Genomic DNA, 20,258 nt, shown 5'->3' on the forward strand with positions numbered 1-20,258 from the left:
GTTTAAAGACACTGATGAATGAAGAACTTGTGAGCGATGGTGAAAGACACTGAAGAATTTGTGAGCGATGTTTAAAGACACTGATGAATGAAGAACTTGTGAGCGATGTTTAAAGACACTGATGAATGAAGAACTTGTGAGCGATGGTGAGAGACACTGGAGACTTGGTGAGCGATGTTTAAAGACACTGATGAATGAAGAACTTGTGAGCGGTGGTGAAAGGTACTGGAGACTTGGTGAGCGAGCAGACTGATATGCTTGGAAGGTTTGACTGAATGCTGGAAACACTAGGAGATAGCACAGCGATAACAGGAGCACTGGAGATCACCTCTGGAAAAGCGACGATACTCAGGCGCCGGGGCTCTGCCCGGCGTCTGGTTTTGGATCTCCCGCCCTAACAGGATTGGTGGAGCGGGTCAGTGACGTCACCCGCTCCCCGCCTACGTGACACCGGGTGTAATGGCGGCGCCCACACTCCGGGGAACCGCCGGGAGCAGCGCCAGCCAGACGCCGGGACCCGACGACCGCCAGAGGTGGGGACCAGTGGACACACAGGGGCAAGCGTGGCGGCAGCTGCCCCCGGCATGTGACGGTACCCCCTCCTCCAGGAGTGGCTCCCGGACACTTCCCGGGCTTTGTTGGATGTCTGGAATGGAAGATCCGCACTAGTCGGGGAGCCGTGACTTCAGCAGCTTTGACCCAGCTCCTCTCCTCAGGACCATAACCTTTCCATTCTACCAGATACTGTAGATTCTTGTGAAGATAACGAGAGTCAAGAATAGCTTTGATTTCAAATTCCGTTCCAGCTTCAGTCTCTACAGAGGTTGGCCTAGGAGATTCTGAATGGAACCGATTTAAAATGAGGGGACGAAGGAGAGAAACATGGAAAGAATTTGGTACCCAAAAGTGGGAAGGCAATCCCAATTTGCAGACAACCGGGTTCAGGACTTGCAACACGGGGTAAGGACCAATGAACCTCGGAGCAAACTTCATAGCGGGTACTCTTAAACGGAGATTGCGGGTAGAGAGCCATACCCTGTCACCAACTTTGTATTGGGGAGCTGCCCGTCGCTTCCTATCCGCAAAGAATTTGTAGCGGCCGGAGATTTTCTTGAGGTTAGCATGAACCCTACTCCAGATTTGACTGAAGTGCCGGAGAGTAGAGGCTGCAGCAGGGACATCTTCCGGAGGACAGATGGGTAATTCTGGAACTTGTGGATGGAATCCATAATTAATGAAGAATGGGGACTCACTAGTGGAAGAGTGGTACAGATGATTATGGGCAAACTCGGGCCAGGGTAACAGTTCCACCCAATCATCTTGCGAAGGAGAGAGATAAACGCGGAGAAAAGTCTCTAAATCTTGATTGACGCGTTCAGTTTGCCCATTGGTTTGAGGATGTTAAGCAGATGAGAACTTGAGCTTTATTTGTTAGGCAGAACAGAGGGCCCTCCAGAACCTTGCAGTGAACTGCACACCCCGATCAGAGACTATCTCCTGAGGTAACCCGTGCAGGCGGAAGTGTTCACGAATAAATAATAAAGCCAACTTGGGAGCTGACGGTAACCCGGTCAATGGAATAAAATGTGCCATTTTAGAATAGCGGTCAATAATCACCCAGATGGTATTGTGACCCTTGGAGAGGGGTAATTCGGTAACAAAGTCCATAGAAATATGGGTCCAAGGTCTCTTAGGAATGAACAGTGGACGAAGCAACCCCGCAGGAGGCAGACTAAGAGTTTTGTGCTGAGCACATTGAAGACACGAGTTGACATAATCCTGTATATCCTTCTTCATAGTGTCCCACCTGTATGACCTTCGTAGAAAATCCCACATTTTTTGAACTCCAGGATGACCGGAAAACTTGGAGATATGAGCCCACTGCAGCAACTTTGGTCGAAATTTAGTTGGTACAGACATTCTCCCAGGAGGAGGACCCAGAGTGGTGGGAGCTGCCGAAATAGAGACTGGACTGAGAATCAAAGCCTTTTCAATGGAATTTTCTTCATCCGAGGCCGTTAAGGAACAAGATAGAGCATCAGCCTTAGCGTTAAAAGTCCCGGCCGGTTCTTAATGATGAACGAGAATCGAGTGAAGAAGAGCGCCCACCTAGCTTGACGGGGATTCAAGCACTGGGCCGTCTTGAGATACAGCAAGTTCTTGTGATCGGTGTAAATCGTAATGAGATGTTTAGAACCTTCCAATAGGTACCTCCATTCTTCTAGGGCAGATTTTATCGCCAAAAGTTCCTGGTCTCCAATGGTATAGTTTTGTTCAGCAGGAGAGAACTTGCGAGAATGGAAACCACATGGATGTAACTTCCCATCAGAGGAGTACTGTGAAAGCACGGCACCGATGCCTACTGAGGAAGCATCGACCTCCAAGAAGAATGGTTTTGAAAAATTCGGTTGCTGGAGTACCGGAGCGGACATAAAGGCTGCTTTCAACCGGGCGAACGCTGCTACAGCTTCAGAAGACCAGTGACTTGGGTCAGACCCCTTTTTGGTTAGGGCAATAATAGGTGCCACAATGGTAGAGAATCCCTTTATGAATTTCCGGTAGTAATTTGCAAAACCCAGAAATCTTTGTACCGCTTTCAAGGAGAGAGGCTGAGTCCAGTCCCGAATGGCAGTGAGTTTTTCCGGATCCATGCGAAGCTCCGTACCTGAGATGACATAGCCAAGAAATGGAATTAAAGGGACCTCAAAGGTACATTTGGAAATCTTGCCATAGAGATGATTCCTTCGTAGGCGAAGAAGTACTTCCTTGACCTGTACTCTGTGATCTGTGAGATTCTTAGAAAATATCAGAATGTCATCCAAGTATACCACTACGCTTAGGTATAACATATCTCGGAATATTTCATTCACAAATCCCTGGAAGACGGCAGGGGCATTGCTGAGGCCAAACGGCATTACCAAATATTCGTAATCCCCGTCCCTGGTATTGAAGGCCGTCTTCCATTCGTCCCCCTGTTGGATACGTATCAAATTATAGGCTCCCCTTAAGTCGAGTTTAGTGAAGACGTGGGCTCCACGAACCCTATCAAATAGCTCCGTGATGAGCGGCAAAGGGTATTTGTTCTTAATGGTGATATAGTTTAAGCCGCGATAATCAATACATGGTCTTAACCCTCCGTCTTTCTTCACAAAAAAGAAACCTGCTCTCGCCGGGGAGGTAGAGGGGCGAATGAATCCTTTCAGCAGATTAGACTTGATATAGTCCGACATAGCTTGGGTCTCGGGTAATGACAAAAGGTAAGTGCGTCCCCGGGGTGGCATTTTCCCTGGGATAAGCTCAATGGGACAGTCCCTGGGTCTATGGGGTGGTAACTTATTAGCCGCCTGTTCCGAAAACATGTCTGTGAACTCCCGATAGACCTCCGGAATGAGCTCCTCATCCGACTTGGAAGATACACGGAGCGGGTAGACAGGAGTGAGACAATTAGAATGACAAAAAGAACTCCAGGACAGTATTTGTGACGACTTCCAGTCGACGTGAGGGTTGTGAATTTTAAGCCAAGGAAGACCAAAACCAGATCGTGGGGCATCTCCAGAATCACTAGGAACTCCAGATGTTCTTGATGCAGAACTCGAACCTGCAGCTTGATTGGCACTGTGCGACTTGTAATAAGACCATTAGAAATTTGGGTACCATTGATGGCAGTCAACGTAATAGGTCATTTGACAGACTGTAACTGTAAACCCAGATTCTGGACACAAGAAAGGGAAACAAAATTCCCAGCAGCCCCAGAGTCCAGCAAAGCCTTAACAGGTTTGGCTATTGACTCAGAAAACAGAGACATGGAGAGTAAACAGTCCACTGTCGGAGAAGGTTTAGATTTAACCCCTAACTCGACTCCTCCGGAACAAGCTAGGACTGCCCGTTTCCCGGACGGGACTTGCAGAACTTGAGAAAATGATCCGCGGCTCCACAGAAGAGGCAGAGTCGTTCTTCCGGGGACAGCCGAGATCGATTGATTTGCATGGGTTCGTCTGGACCTAGGGTAACCGTTTGCTTAGACGGGAGAGACCGGAATCTGGATCAATCTGACCGACTACGTTCGCCACCTCGTTCCTGCATGCGAAGATCCACCTTTACACAGAGTGAGATCAACTGTTCTAAGGAATCAGGCAGATCGCTAGTGATCAGTTCGTCCTTTAGGCGATCGGAGAGCCCGTTCCAAAAAGCAGCCCAGAGAGCATCATTATTCCAGCGTAGTTCTGAGGCTATGGTCTGGAAATGAATCACATACTGTCCCACTGAACGGGAGCCTTGTCGGACTCGGAGCAAGTCTGAAGAAGCAGCGGTCATTCTGCCGGGCTTATCAAAGATCCTTCGAAATGACACAATGAAATTGGTGTAACTGGAAACCAAAGGGTCAGATCGCTCCCATAACGGAGACACCCAATCCAACGCTGAACTTTCAAGCAAGGAAATAATGTACGCCACCTAGGACCGATCCGTGGGGAAGTTGTGTAAAAGAAGTTCAAAATGCACCTCGCATTGGTTGAGAAAGCCACGGCAATTCTTTGGATTCCCATTATAGCGAGAGGGAGTGGGAAGCTGAAGGCGTGACCTAGTTCCAGACAAGGATTGAACATTACTAGGAACAACCACTGGAGCGGGCACTGGAGCTGGAGCCGGAACTACTGAAGCCAGAGAAGCCTGAATTTGATCCAGCCGGCCGGATAATTGCTGGAGATACTGCATCACCTGACTCTGTGCCGCCTCCTGACTCTGAACTCGGTAAACCAGGTCCTGGATGGCGCTTGCCCCTGGGTTCCGATCCCCCAGGTCCATGTGGCCTGTGTATACTGTCACTGACCTGGGTTGGGAGTGTTGTGAACTCGGGAGTTCTTCCGATGGTCGGGAAGGGGAACCACAGCTGGGTCGGAGCAGAGATGGTCGGATATAGGTTTTCCTCATACAGGACCTAATGATTGTCGACCTAGATACTGTCGACCCTTGCAAAGAGATGTGAACACTCCCTAGTAGGCGCTAGATCCGTGTAGATATGATATCTCCAATATAGATGTCAAATGAGGTATCAAAATATGAAAAAATATGAGGAAAAAGTAGATAGAAAGAGGAAGGAGAAAATATAGAAAGGAAAAAATAATAATTTTTTCATAGGCCCTCATTCCGAGTTGTTCACTCCCAAGCTGCTTTTAGCAGCTTTGCACACGCTAAGCCGCCGCCTACTGGGAGTGAATCTTAGCTTCTTAAAATTGCGAACGAAAGATTTGCAATATTGCGAAAAAACATCTCTGTGCAGTTTCTGAGTAGCTCGAGACTTACTCTGCCAGTGCGATCAGTTCAGTGCTTGTCGTTCCTGGTTTGACGTCATAAACACAACCAGCGTTCGCCCAGACACTCCTCCGTTTCTCCAGCCACTCCCGCGTTTTTCCCAGAAACTGTAGCGTTTTTTCACACACACCCATAAAACGGCCTGTTTCCGCCCAGAAACACCCACTTCCTGTCAATCACATTACGATCGCCTGAACGAAGAAAAAGCCGTGAGTAAAATACCAAAGTTCTTAGCAAATTTACTAGGCGCAGTCGCAGTGCGAACATTGCGCATGCGCACTAAGCGGAAAATCGCTGCGATGCGATGAAATTTACCGAGCGAACAACTCGGACTGACCACCATTGTATTATTATTCATGGATTGTTATCTCTTTTCTTTGAGGATAATCCATCTGAATAAATTACCATCATTAATAATCATCATCAACATATTTAGGACATCATTATAATGTTTTTTGAATGTGGAACTTCAAAATAAACATGTGAACTGCTTCCTATAAAGTGCAACACAGGCCACTTCCTGTCAATGGAATGCAAACAACCCTTTGGAACGCATATGACGGCACTTCCAGTTTTGGTACTTCCTGTTCCGGTACGTCCAGACCGGAAGTGAGCAGGAAATGCACATGTGGAAACCTCTGATAGGATCTACACCAGAATAAAGGCACGGACAACTGTACAGGGGGCAATCAGCCTTGAAAAAGGGACAGCATAGTCCCGAAACGCGTTGGTTTGCCCTGCTGTGCCATATTCCATTATCAAGACGGACAACCTCTACATGCTGTGGGCCACGTGGACAGTCATTTGGGAATCAAATCTCTGTGTCACTGACCTGGGTTGGGAGTGTTGTGAAGTCGGGGGTTCTTCCGATGGTCGGGAAGAGGAACCACAGCTGGGTCGGAGCAGAGATGGATGGATATAGGTTTTCCTCATACAGGACTCTGACAATTATGATTGATGAAAAAATGCTGAAGAACTTTATTATGGGAAGGGAGCAATACAGCGACACATAGAAGAAAGAGAACTTGTGGGCAATGTCAAAGGCTACTGAAGAATTTGTGAGCGATGCTTAAAGATTCATGAATAAAGAACTTGTGAGCGATGGTGAAAGACACTGAAGAATTTGTGAGCGATGTTTAAAGTCACTGATGAATGAAGAACTTGTGAGCGATGGTGAAAGACACTGGAGATTTGGTGAGCGATGTTTAAAGACACTGATGAATGAAGAACTGGTGAGCGATGGTGAAAGACACTGAAGAATTTGTGAGCGTTGTTTAGACACTGATGAATAAAGAATTTGTGAGCGATGGTGAAAGACACTGAATAATTTGTGAGCGATGTTTAAAGACACTGATGAATGAAGACCTTGTGAGCGATGATGAAAGACACTGAATAATTTGTGAGCGATGTTTAAAGACACTGATGATTGAAGAATTTGTGAGCGATGTTTAAAGACACTGACGAATGAAGAACTTGTGAGCGATGGTGAAAGGCACTGAAGAACTTGTGAGCGATGTTTAAAGACACTGATGAATGAAGAACTTGTGAGCGATGGTGAAAGACACTGAAGAATTTGTGAGCGATGTTTAAAGACACTGATGATTAAAGAATTTGTGAGCGATGCTTAAAGACACTGATGAATTAAGAACTTGTGAGCGATGGTGAAAGGCACTGAAGAACTTGTGAGCGATGTTTAAAGACACTGATGAATGAAGAACTTGTGAGCGATGGTGAAAGACACTGAAGAATTTGTGAGCGATGTTTAAAGACACTGATGAATGAAGAACTTGTGAGCGATGTTTAAAGACACTGATGAATGAAGAACTTGTGAGCGATGGTGAAAGACACTGGAGACTTGGTGAGTGATGTTTAAAGACACTGATGAATGAAGAACTTGTGAGCGATGGTGAAAGACACTGAAGAATTTGTGAGCGATGTTTAAAGACACTGATGAATGAAGAACTTGTGAGCGATGTTTAAAGACACTGATGAATGAAGAACTTGTGAGCGATGGTGAAAGACACTGAAGAATTTGTGAGCGATGTTTAAAGACACTGATGAATGAAGAACTTGTGAGCGATGTTTAAAGACACTGATGAATGAAGAACTTGTGAGCGATGGTGAAAGACACTGGAGACTTGGTGAGCGATGTTTAAAGACACTGATGAATGAAGAACTTGTGAGCGATGGTGAAAGACACTGAAGAACTTGTGAGCGATGTTTAAAGACACTGATGAATGAAGAACTTGTGAGCGATGGTGAAAGACACTGAAGAATTTGTGAGCGATGTTTAAAGACACTGATGAATGAAGAACTTGTGAGCGATGTTTAAAGACACTGATGAATGAAGAACTTGTGAGCGATGGTGAAAGACACTGGAGACTTGGTGAGCGATGTTTAAAGACACTGATGAATGAAGAACTTGTGAGCGATGGTGAAAGACACTGAAGAATTTGTGAGCGATGGTGAAAGACACTGATGAATGAAGAACTTGTGAGCGATGGTGAAAGACACTGAAGAATTTGTGAGCGATGTTTAAAGACACTGATGAATGAAGAACTTGTGAGCGATGTTTAAAGACACTGATGAATGAAGAACTTGTGAGCGGTGGTGAAAGACACTGAAGAATTTGTGAGCGATGTTTAAAGACACTGATGAATGAAGAACTTGTGAGCGGTGGTGAAAGGTACTGGAGACTTGGTGAGCGAGCAGACTGAATGCTGGAAACACTAGGAGATAGCACAGCGATAACAGGAGCACTGGAGATCACCTCTGGAAAAGCGACGATACTCAGGCGCCGGGGCTCTGCCCGGCGTCTGGTTTTGAATCTCCCGCCCTAACCGGATTGGTGGAGCAGGTCCCCGCTACGTGACGCCGGGTGTAATGGCGGCGCCCACACTCCGGGGAACCGCCGGGAGCAGCGCCAGCCAGACGTCGGGACCCGACATCCGCCGGAGGTGGGGACCGCCAGACGGACCATCGGACACGCAGGGGCAAGCGCTGCGGCCGCTGCCCCCGGCGTGTGACACTCTGGAGCCTATAGCAGGGTATTTCCCGGGGTACTCTGCTTTCTCAACACCTGCGGCTCCCACCAAATATACGGGTACGGTCACCTTCCTGCCTTCATGGTGATTCACCACATGTTTTATATTTCTATATATTGGTCTCATTTTATGTTTATTTTGTTAAATATTTTATCATATTTTGATACCATATTGGAGATATCATATCTACACGAATCTAGCGCCTACTAGGGAGTGGTCACATCTCTTTGCTATTGTCTATTCCCAAGGGAGTAATTTAGGGGACCCCCATACCCTCCCTCACGGCTTGCTTCATATCCTATACAGCGCCAGTTAGCCCCCACTTTTCGTATATAGCTCTTACTGTCGACCCTTGATCCACACCCCATTTTCAGAGAGCCACGGCCCTAAAGTGACAGTTGTAAGACTACAGTATCCTGATGCTGGTAAGACATCTGCTGGGGCTTATGTGATAGTCTGTGAGCTGCAGACTGTGCTGGAATTCCATGGAGTCTACCCGTATTTTTAAAACGCCAGTCATTTAAAAGGCAAAACCAACCTAGTTTTGCCTTTCAAGTGATTGCCGCTTTAAAAATACGGGCAAACTCGCTGGGAAATTCCCGCACACCGGGCAGCTCGCAGGCCATTACATAAGCCCCCTATTAGCTGACGACAACCATTTACCTGGGTGTAGTGTCCAATGGCTGCATGAGGTTTCTTAGCTCCTCTTCCATAAACAAAATCGAAAACTTCATCATGCCAGTCTTTAATCACCTCTTCCCAGTCATCCTTAGCAGTTGACATATAGATGTTTTCTCCACAGTTAAGATAAGATGGTTCTATCAAAGTAAATCATTCATAGCGGTTACAGTCAATGCTTCTATAGCATCTGGAATATGAAATGCATTGCTATTATTAAACATTAAACAACGTACTTTTTCTGTTGGGCAAATATATATTTATTTGAACATTTACTTTTAGGAGTTTTCATGTAACACAAGTAAAACCTCAGTAAAATAAGGGACAGATACCTATTGTTAGCCATGCTGTTCTGATAGAGAGGGCGTGGTCAGTGCCATTTAGGGCGTGGCTAACACCTAACATGTAGCCCAAATTAGGGGTTAAACATATGTATGTGAACAGAAATAGGTAAAAGTGAGGTAAGGTGGAGGCATTAATAAAGGTACTCCAGTAACGGGAGGTTAAGGGTGGGTACCCTTCAGACAACAAGGTGGTTGGTAACCTAGATTCCCTTAACCCTCCGTCAGGCGCACCTCTGGGACTCCCAGGTTTGGGTGCAGTGTGCCTGACAGGCGCCTAGCACCTAATTAACTCAATTCTAACGCTCTTAAAGTGATCAGTGACCTTCATTAGGCTGTACAAAGCAGTGACGTGTGGTGAGGTCATTGGCTGGGGAGGCACTGATAGATAGATATATATATATATATATATATATAGTGGTTGAAGTGGAAATTTTGAAGTGGGGGTATGCAAAAGTTAAGGATGCAATTATGCAGAAAAGGGGGCGTGGTCACCCAATAGGGGGGTGTCCAGTGTAGTAAAACCCCTTATACTATCTAGTACTGATGCACCTTTCACCTTATAGCACACGGTATGAGCCGACAGTCACATTGTAGCACACGGTACGAGCCGACAGTCACATTGTAGCACACTGAATGAGCCGACATTCACATTGTAGCACACTGAATGAGCCGACATTCACATTGTAGCACACTGAATGAGCCGACATTCACATTGTAGCACACTGAATGAGCCGAAATTCACATTGTAGCACACTGAATGAGCCGAAATTCACATTGTAGCACACTGAATGAGCCGAAATTCACATTGTAGCACACTGAATGAGCCGAAATTCACATTGTAGCACACTGAATGAGCCGACAGTCACATTGTAGCACACTGAATGAGCCGACAGTCACATTGTAGCACACTGAATGAGCCGACAGTCACATTGTAGCACACTGAATGAGCCGAAATTCACATTGTAGCACACTGAATGAGCCGAAATTCACCTTGTAGCACACTGAATGAGCCGAAATTCACATTGTAGCACACTGAATGAGCCGAAATTCACATTATAGCACACTGACTGAGCCCAAATTCACATTATAGCACACTGACTGAGCCCAAATTCACATTGTAGCACACTGACTGAGCCAAAATTCACATTGTAGCACACTGAATGAGCCGAAATTCACATTGTAGCACACTGAATGAGCCGAAATTCACATTGTAGCACACTGAATGAGCCGAAATTCACATTGTAGCACGCTGAATGAGCCGAAATTCACATTGTAGGACACGGTATGAGCCGAAATTCACATTGTAGCACGCTGAATGAGCCGAAATTCACATTGTAGGACACGGTATGAGCCGAAATTCACATTGTAGCACACTGAATGAGCTGAAATTGTGATAGCAGGGACAGTCAGAGTGACGACAGGGAGGGAGAGAGAGTGACGACATAGGGAGAGAAAGTGACGACATAGAGAGAGACAGTGACGACAGGGAGAGACAGTGACAGTGAGCAAAGGATGCGCTATATTGAACCCACCACTCCGCTGTAATTGTGGTGGGATTAACAGTGAAGATTGGCCGCATATGGACCAATCCTCCTGTGCACTGCTTCTATCTAAGGCACCTGAACTGTGGATGCTGTGGCTGGGGCTGGGAAGGGATGAGTCCCGCTGGGTGAGCGGCGGTGAAAGCCGCTGGCGGACTCACCCTCTTCATATGTGAGGTGCGCTGGGGAACCCGCCGCCACTGAAGTCTGAGCTGCGGCTGGGAAGAGATGAGTCCCGCTGGGTGAGCGGCGGTGGAAGCCGCTGGCGGACTCACCCTTCCTGCAGTGGCCAGGGGCAGTGGCAATGAATCAAGCGCACACTCTCCTCCGGATTATGCACCCCCCTGTAATCTGGCTCTGCTGCCGGGTCCCACTGCTACTTCCGCCCGCCGCGACGCATCGGTGATTGGACAGTGGATCCAGGACTGAAAGAAGTGCCGCTTTCAGCATATTGTTTAATGGGCTTTTACAGCCCAAGTGCTTGGCCTCGCCCCCCACATTTTCCCGTTCCCATTGTCAACGGGAGGCACTGCTATCAGTGCCTCCAAAACCAATTTAAAGTATTCAAATTAATTACATAATATAAAGATGATACTTATAGCACAAAATATGTGTCATAAGTATCTTCTTTGTATTATTTAAATCATTAATGACAGGGGAGGCACTGCCTCCCCTGCCTCCCCTGACTGCACGTCCCTGGTACAAAGAGACCATGGGGGTAATTCCGAGTTGATCGCAGCATCAAATTTGTTAGCAGTTGGGCAAAATCGTGTGCACTGCAGGGGAGGCAGATATAACATTTGCAGGGAGAGTTAGATTTGAGTGGGGTGTGTTCTAAATGAAATCTAAATTGCAGTGTAAAAATAAAGCAGCCAGTATTTACCCTGCACAGAAACAAAATAACCCACCCAAATCTAACTCTCTCTGCACATGTTATATCTGCCACACCTGCAGTGCACATGGGGGGTAATTCCAAGTTGATCGCAGCAGGAAATCTTTTAGCAGTTGGGCAAAACCATGTGCACTGCAGGGGAGGCAGATATAATATTTGCAGAGAGAGTTAGATTTGGGTGGGTTATATTGTTTCTGTGCAGGGTAAATACTGGCTGCTTTATTTTTACACTGCAAATTAGATTGCAGATTGAACACGCCACACCCAAATCTAACTCTCTCTGCACATGTTATATCTGCCTCCCCTGCAGTGCACATGGGCCCTCATTCCGAGTTGTTCTCTCGCAAGCCGATTTTAGCAACATTGCACACGCTAAACTGCCGCCTACTGGGAGTGAATCTTAGCTTCTTAAGATTGCGAACGATGTATTCGCAATATTGCGATTACAAACTTCTTAGCAGTTTCAGAGTAGCTTCAGACTTACTCGGCCAGTGCGATCAGTTCAGTGCTTGTCGTTCCTGGTTTGACGTCACAAACACACCCAGCGTTCACCCAGACACTCCCCCGTTTCTCCAGCCACTCCCGCGTTTTTTTCGGAAACTGTAGCGTTTTTTCCCACACGCCCTTAAAACGGCCAGTTTCCGCCCAGTAACACCCATTTCCTGTCAATCACACTACGATCGCCGGAGCGAAGAAAAAGCCGTGAGTAAAAATACTATCTTCATTGTAAAATTACTTGGCGCAGTCGCAGTGCGGACATTACGCATGCGCACTAAGCGGAAAATCACTGCGATGCGAAGAAATTTACCGAGCGAACGACTCGGAATGAGGGCCATGGTTTGCCCAATTGCTAACAGAATTCCTGCTGCGATCAACTTGGAATTACCCCCATGGTTTTACCCAATTGCTAACAAACTTGCTGCTGCGATCAACTCAGAATTACCCCCAATATTCGTAATCTGATTCACAAAACCTCATTTATTAACCTCAAAGTAAGTAAAACAAAAAATACTGAAACTTAGACCCGCCACCACATTGCCTTCAGTTTTCACAACAAAATCAAATGAACATTAAAATTAGGAACAAAGGTGGTAATTCCGAGTTGTTCGCTCGCTGCCGTTTTTAGCAGAATTGTGATCAGGCTAAAAATGGGCGATTCTGCGCATCCGTACGGGCTGCAGGGCGCATGCGCTAAGTATTTTCACACAAAACTATGCAATTTTACACAGGTCCGAGCAACGCTTTTCAGTTGCTCTGTGGATCGGTGAGTGATTGACAGGAAGTGGGTGTCTCTGGGCGGAAACTGAGCGTTTTCCGGGAGTGTGCTAAAAAACGCAGGCGTGTCAGGCTAAAACGCAGGAGTGGCTGGAGAAACGGGGGAGTGGCTGGCCGAACGCAGGGCATGTTTGTGACATCAAACCAGGAACCAAACAGTCTGCAGTGATCGCAATGTAGGAGTAGGTCTGGAGCTACTCAGAAACTGCAGGTAAATATTTAATAGCAGAACTGCGATCCTTTCGTTCGCAATTCTGCTAAGCGAAGATACACTCCCAGAGGGCGGCGGCCTAGTGCGTGCAATGCTGCTAAAAGCAACTAGCGAGCGATCAACTCGGAATGAGGGTCAAAACTGGAAATATAGGCAGAGTAGAGTCAGTCTCACTCGGAATCACTGTTGGAAAGTTCAGCAGTAGAGATGCATTGGCACAGTGAAGTGCAAGGTTGGCAGACCATATCTGCATGGGGCAGGCAGATTGCTTTGTGACACACAGGCGGCGGGAAAACTGACTAGGGGGGTTTCCAACAGCACCTAGAGATAGGACAGTACTGGAAGGTTAAGGCCCCTGTGCCCCCTTGGGGCAGAGAGGGGAGCGAGGACAGCTTTGTGGCGCCTGTCAGGCCAGCTGCGCCTGACTGAGGGTTAATGGGTTAAAGGGGGGTTACAAACATATACTGCATACGCTTCAATCCCCATGAGCTCCCTATCACCTTCTGTAATGTGATGCATGCAACCAGTGTAATGGGCCTGTCAGGGGTTGGCGCCAGTCAAAGAGGTATAGCCATTCCCTCCTTATTGCATGGGTATGCTCCCACCAGCATTGCATAAGGCTACAATATACCACTCTGGGCATGGCCGTGTATCTGATTGAGTATCCTTTACACTGGCACCCACAACTTTTCCTGATGACCCTATGTGCACCACTAACTGATGTGTGCAGCTTGCAAAGACAATTCACTTTTCCCAAGTTCCTTTCTGAGCGCGACGGCAGCAACAGTGCCTTCACAACTGGAACTTTCCCAGTAGAATTGGGACAATACGATAGTATACTACTGTACTCAATCTTTCTGCATACAACTGGGATTTAAATCTATTAATCATTTACTGGAGCATTTGTTTGTTACTTGTGTATAAGTTATCTGGCAACATCGGCCCTGCGGAGGCTTTACTCGTCACCAGGGGCGTTAGAATGTTTTTAGATTGGGGGCAAACTATAATCTCATTTTGCGCCCGTGGATCTCTGAGGTAGAATTGTGGTGCCTTCTGTGAGGTGTCATTGGGCGGAGCCACCGCGGTGAGGAGGAGGCAGCACCATGGAGGAATAGGCAGGGAGTACCAGGGACAAAGGGGGACATTTACTAAGCAGTGATAAAGGTGGAGAAGTGAGCCAGTGGAGAAGTGGCCCCATCAACCAATCAGCAGCTCTGTATCAGTCTATAGTATGCAAATTATAGATGTTACTTCAGTGCTGATTGGTTGCCATGGGCAACTTCTCCACTGGCTCACTTCTCCGCTCTTATCACTGCTTAGTAAATGACCCCCTAAGACTGTGATGGGGAGAGGAATAGCATGGGACCGCAGCAAGAGCAGCACCATCTTAATTTTAAGGCCACTGGGACCACCAGGGAGCACTGCAGAGAGGATGTTATGTCCGCTCTTTGACTTGACCGCACATTACTCCTCTGCTCCTGTACACCTGCAGCTCTCGCATGCTGGGAAGGGCGAGCTGCGCCCTTGCCCCCCATTCCGGCACCTATGCTTGTCACTATAACCTTCGAGTTCTATACAGTATGTGAGACATACTGAAATGTCAAATCAGTGTTCCTCTACGGTTCCTCTGTGTTACCTATAGGATGAAAAGGCTCCACAAATTTTATTTCAGCAATCTTTATACACTTTACAGCTCATTTGTGTGGCCTATTTTGCTGTGAGGCTGAAATGACCAGCATTGTGACATATTACCAGATCTACTTTGGCTGTCCCTTAAGTCCAGATGTAGGACTATGGCATGCCCACATGCTGGGAGGTGTGGCCGCTGAAGGTGGCTCCACCCACTAGTATTTGTAACTATGGTGCGTACATCAAAAGGGCATACTAGTGGTATCATAGGGGGTGTGGTTACATCTTCCCTGCATTCCTGGGTCCTTACAGAGTGTACCAACTCTCCTACCTCTCAGCATTTAGTGACCATGTTGGCAGGGATGATATGTCGACATGATGAACTGTTGACACACTGTCCCTGGTGGTCTAGCGGTGTCTTATCTTGTTAATATCGGGGGCAACAAGGAATGTGATTGGGAAGCATCCTTGGATGGTGGATCCTTTAAAACTGCATCCACTTTGCCCTGCGTCCACATTGTAGCCCTTGTGCACTGATAGCATGCATACAATATGTAATTGAGGCCGTGAAGAACTTGCATTTGTCTCATTTCACCCACAGCAGCCCATATTGTTACAGATGCTATTAGACAAGTGCCAAGTTTTGCATAAACTCCATGCACCTGACATAATAATGTCATCCAGATAATACTGAGTACCCAGAATTCCTTGCAACACATGGGCCATAAAACATTTCCAGAGTGCAGGAGCAGATGCCATGCCAAACACTGACCACTTCTGGTGATGCCTTCCCTGGTGCGTGTAGGTCATTAGCAGTGCTTTAGAGTTGCGCTCTATTACCATTTTTAGAAAGGCATCTGCAAGGTCAATTTTGCAGAATTTTTGCCTTCCTGCAAGGTTTGCAAAGATATTCTCTTATCCATGATAAGGGGTATTGTTCTGTTTGTAACACTGTATTTACAGTGACCTAGCCTTCCCACACTGAGCCACGGGCCTAAATCAGACCCTGTCGCAAGTGTGCAAAAATCGCTATGCATCGATTTTTGCACATGTGTGTATGTGTGTATGCCGGTATGCGCGTGTGCAAGGTCCTAAGCTGCTTTCTCTTCAGAACGCAGTTTAAGACCTGGAGGGGTGCGGGAATGGGGCGGTGACGCCACGTTTTGTTGGCATCCATGCTCCATTTAAGGGGCGCAGTCTGGACAGTGCAGGCGTGTCTGGACCGTTGCTGGGGCGAGTCGTGGCGGCTGCGTGACATCACACACAGCCTCTGTGACCCAGAACATGGCAGGTAGTTGTCTGCCTTTGCTGCGTAGGCAGGGGGTTACTTGAACCACGTGAAAGCATTGCTGCCCGGGAGGAGGGGGGGAGGCAGGACCCGGCATGCCAGAGAAAATGATCGTAGATGTGCGTTTTTTTGCACATCTACAAGCAGGTCTGAATTACCCCCATTTTCCTTAGAATTGGAATAACTGTGTCAAGATTCTTGAATGGTTACAAGGGCGCAGCTACCATAGGTGGAGGGAGTGCAGCTGCTATGGGACGCAGAGCTGAGAGGGACCACCTTCCCTGTCACCAGAGCCGGATTAAGACCATGGGGGGCCCGGGGCACTTAAGTGAGTGGGGCCCCTAATAGAGAAGGCAGAAAATATATATATATATATATATATATACACACACACACATATACATATATATATATATATATACACACACACATATATATATATATTTGCCTCCCCAAGCAGCACACCCCCTGCCACACCGCAGATCGGATCTCTCTTCCGATCCGATCTGCGGTGCTGTGCTCCCCGGATCCCATCCTCACTGCAGCAGCGGGCGCACAGACAGGACAGCTGAGCTGAGCGACGGCTCAGCTGTCCAATAAAGTATGAATGAAGCAGCCTGCCGCTCAGTCATTGGCTGGGCATGCAGGCTGTTTCATTGATACATTATTGGACAGCTGAGCCCAGTGGCGTAACTAGAAATTTTTCTCCCCCAAGCCAAAAAATCCTTCAGCGCCCCCCCCCATACCCCCTGTAATTGGCACTAGCAAAGGTAGAAAAATGTGCACGCCTCAGGCGCGCGCCGGCAAAAAGGGTGTGTGGCTTTGTCGAAATGGGCGTGGCTTTGCGTGGAGGGTGTGGCATTGCAGGAACAGAATACCTTATACCCCAGTTTTGCAACCAGCACGCCCATACGTTGGCCACCACAGGAAAGAAGAATAATCCTGATTCATGACCCTTACATTATTTGTCATTTTTCCTCCTTATAGTAATGCCCAGTATACATTATTCCACATACTGCAATGGCCCTTAGACATTATTCCACACACAATAATGCACATGACACAATATGCACACACTGTAATGCCCCAGACACATTATGCCACACACCGTAATGCCTGTGACACATTATGACAGGAATCGCAATGCCCGTTATACATTATGCTACACACTGCAATGCCCCTGATACATTATAGCACATACAATGTCTGTGACACAGTATGACACACACCACAATGATCCTGAGACATTATACCACATACCACAATGCCCGTGATATAGTATACAACACACCGTAATTCCTGATACATTATGACACACACCGCAATGTCCGTGATACATTATGCCACACACCGTAATGCCCATTACACATTAAGTTCTACAGTAAGGCTTCTAATTACTTTTAAGTTACCTGCTCGTTGCCAGGGGTTTCATGCTCTTGGTTTCATGCACGGTGCCAGGGGTTTTCATGCTCAGGGTGTCATGCTCGTTGCCAGGGGTTTCATGCACTGGGTGTCAAGCTCGTTGCTAGGGGGTAGTGCTTGTTGCTAGGGCCATGCTCCCAGTGCCACATATGCCCCCAGTGCCAGATATTCCCCTACAGTGCCAGGTATATGCCCCTAGTGCCAGATATTCCCCCACAGTGCCAGGTACATGCCCCCAGTGCCACATATATCCCCCCCCCAGTGCCACATATGCCCCCTCAGTGCCTGCTCCCCCCAGTGCCAAATATTCCCCCACAGTGCCAGGTATATGCCCCCAGTGCCAGATATTCCCCCACAGTGCAGGTATATGCCTCCAGTGCCAGATCTTCCCCCCACAGTGCCAGGTATATGCCCCCTGTGCCAGATCTGCCCCTACAGTGCCAGGTATATGCCCCCAGTGCCAGATCTGCCCCCCACAGTGCCAGGTATATGCCCCCAGTGCCAGATCTACCCCACACAGTGCCAGGTATATGCCCCCAGTGCCAGCTCTGCCCCCCACAGTGCCAGGTATATGCCCCCAGTGCCAGATCTGCCCCCCACAGTGCCAGGTATATGCCCCCAGTGCCAGATCTCCCCCCCCCCCACAGTGCCAGGTATATGCCCCCAGTGCCAGATCTGCCCCCCACAGTGCCAGGTATATGCCCCCAGTGCCAGATCTTCCCCCCCACAGTGCCAGGTATATGCCCCCAATGCCAGATCTGCCCCCCACAGTGCCAGGTATATGCCCCCAGTGCCAGATCTGCCCCCCACAGTGCCAGGTATATGCCCCAAGTGCCTGCTCCCCCCCCCCCCCATGTGTTGGAGGGACACGGAGCGCATCGCGCGTCTCTCCTGTGTCCCTCCTGGCTCTCCCCCGGCTGGTCTATTAAAGGAAGTGCTGGTTCATGAGCCAATCAGAGCTCACGAACGGCACTTCCTTAGACCAGCCGGGGGAGAGCCAGGGAGGGACACAGGAGAGACGCGAGATGCGCTCCGTGTCCCTCCAACACAGCAGGGAGGGAGAGGAGACCGCAGATTGACATGCGGATGCTCGTCCGCATGTCAATCTGTTCTAAGGGAGCCGGGGAGCACAGCACCGCAGATCGGATCGGAAGAGAGATCCGATCTGCGGAGTAGCAGGGGGCCCTTTTGGAAAGGGGGGCCCGGGGTACGTATGCCCCGGCCCCCCCCCCCTTAATCCGGCTCTGCCTGTCACAGTTACATGTGTTATATACAGGGGTGTAGCTACCATAGGTGCAGGGAGTGCAGCTGCTATGGCGCCCAGAGCTGAGAGGGGCCCGCCTTCCCTGTCACAGTTACATGTGTTATATACAAGGGTGTAGCTACCATAGGTGCAGGGAATGCAGCTGCTATGGGGTCCAGAGGTGAGAGGGGCCCACCTTCCCTGTCACAGTTACATGTGTTATATACAGGGTGTAGCTACCATAGGTGCAGGGAGTGCAGCTGCTATGGGACCCAGAGCTGAGAGGGACCACCTTCCCTGTCACAGTTACATGTGTTATATACAGGGTGTAGCTACCATAGGTGCAGGGAGTGCAGCTGCTATGGGACCAAGAGCGGAGAGGGGCCACCTTCCCTGTCACAGTTACATGTGTTATATAGAGGGTGTAGCTACCATAGGTGCAGGGAGTGCAGCTGCTAGGGGGCCCAGAGCTGAGAGGGGCCACCTTCCCTGTCACAGTTACATGTGTTATATACAGGGTGTAGCTACCATAGGTGGAGGGAGTGCAGCTGCTATGGGGCCCAGAGCTGAGAGGGGCCACCTTCCCTGTCACAGTTACATGTGTTATATACAGGGTGTAGCTGCCATAGGTGCATGGAGTGCCGCTGCTATGGGGCCCAGAGTTGAGAGGGGCCACCTTCCCTGTCACAGTTACATGTGTTATATACAGGGTGTAGCTACCATAGGTGCTGAGAGTGCAGCTGCTATGGGGACCAGAGCTGAGAGGGGCCACCTTCCCTGTCACAGTTACATGTGTTATATTATTACCAGGGTGTAGCTACCATAGGTGCAGGGAGTGCAGCTGCTATGGGGCCTAAAGCTAAGAGGGGCAGCCTTCCCTGTCAAGTTACATGTGTTATATACAGGGTGTAGCTACCATAGGTGCAGGGAGTGCAGCTGCTATGGGGCCCAGAGCTGAGAGGCGCCACCTTCCCTGTCACAGTTACATGTGTTATATACAGGGTGTAGATGCCATAGGTGCATGGAGTCCTGCTGCTATGGGGCCCAGAGCTGAGAGGGGCCACCTTCCCTGTCACAGTTACATGTGTTATATACAGGGTGTAGCTGCCAAAGGTGCAGGGAGTGCAGCTGCTATGGGGCCCAGAGCTGAGAGGGGCCACCTTCCTGTCACAGTTACATGTGTTATTATTACCAGGGTGTAGCTACCATAGGTGCAGGGAGTGCAGCTGCTATGGAGCCCAGAGCTGAGAGGGGCCACCTTCCCTGTCACAGTTACATGTGTTACATACAAGGGTATAGCTACCATAGGTGCAGGGAGTGCAGCTGCTATGGAGCCCAGGGCTGAGAGGAGCCACCTTCCATGTCACAGTTACATGTGTCA

At 48.4% G+C, this 20,258-nt stretch overlaps 1 protein-coding gene across 1 annotated transcript in view; it reads right to left on the reverse strand.

Moving 5' to 3' along the window:
• Nucleotides 1–20,258, reverse strand: part of LOC134911113 (allurin-like) — a 151,009-nt gene that overhangs the window by 9,522 nt on the left and 121,229 nt on the right. The window contains exon 6 of the mRNA XM_063919484.1: nucleotides 9,018–9,172. Coding sequence (XP_063775554.1) covers nucleotides 9,018–9,172 — 155 coding nt within the window. The remainder of the gene's footprint in view (nucleotides 1–9,017; nucleotides 9,173–20,258) is intronic.

This window comes from Pseudophryne corroboree, chromosome 4 (assembly GCF_028390025.1).
Source record: "Pseudophryne corroboree isolate aPseCor3 chromosome 4, aPseCor3.hap2, whole genome shotgun sequence".
NCBI lineage: Eukaryota > Metazoa > Chordata > Amphibia > Anura > Myobatrachidae > Pseudophryne > Pseudophryne corroboree.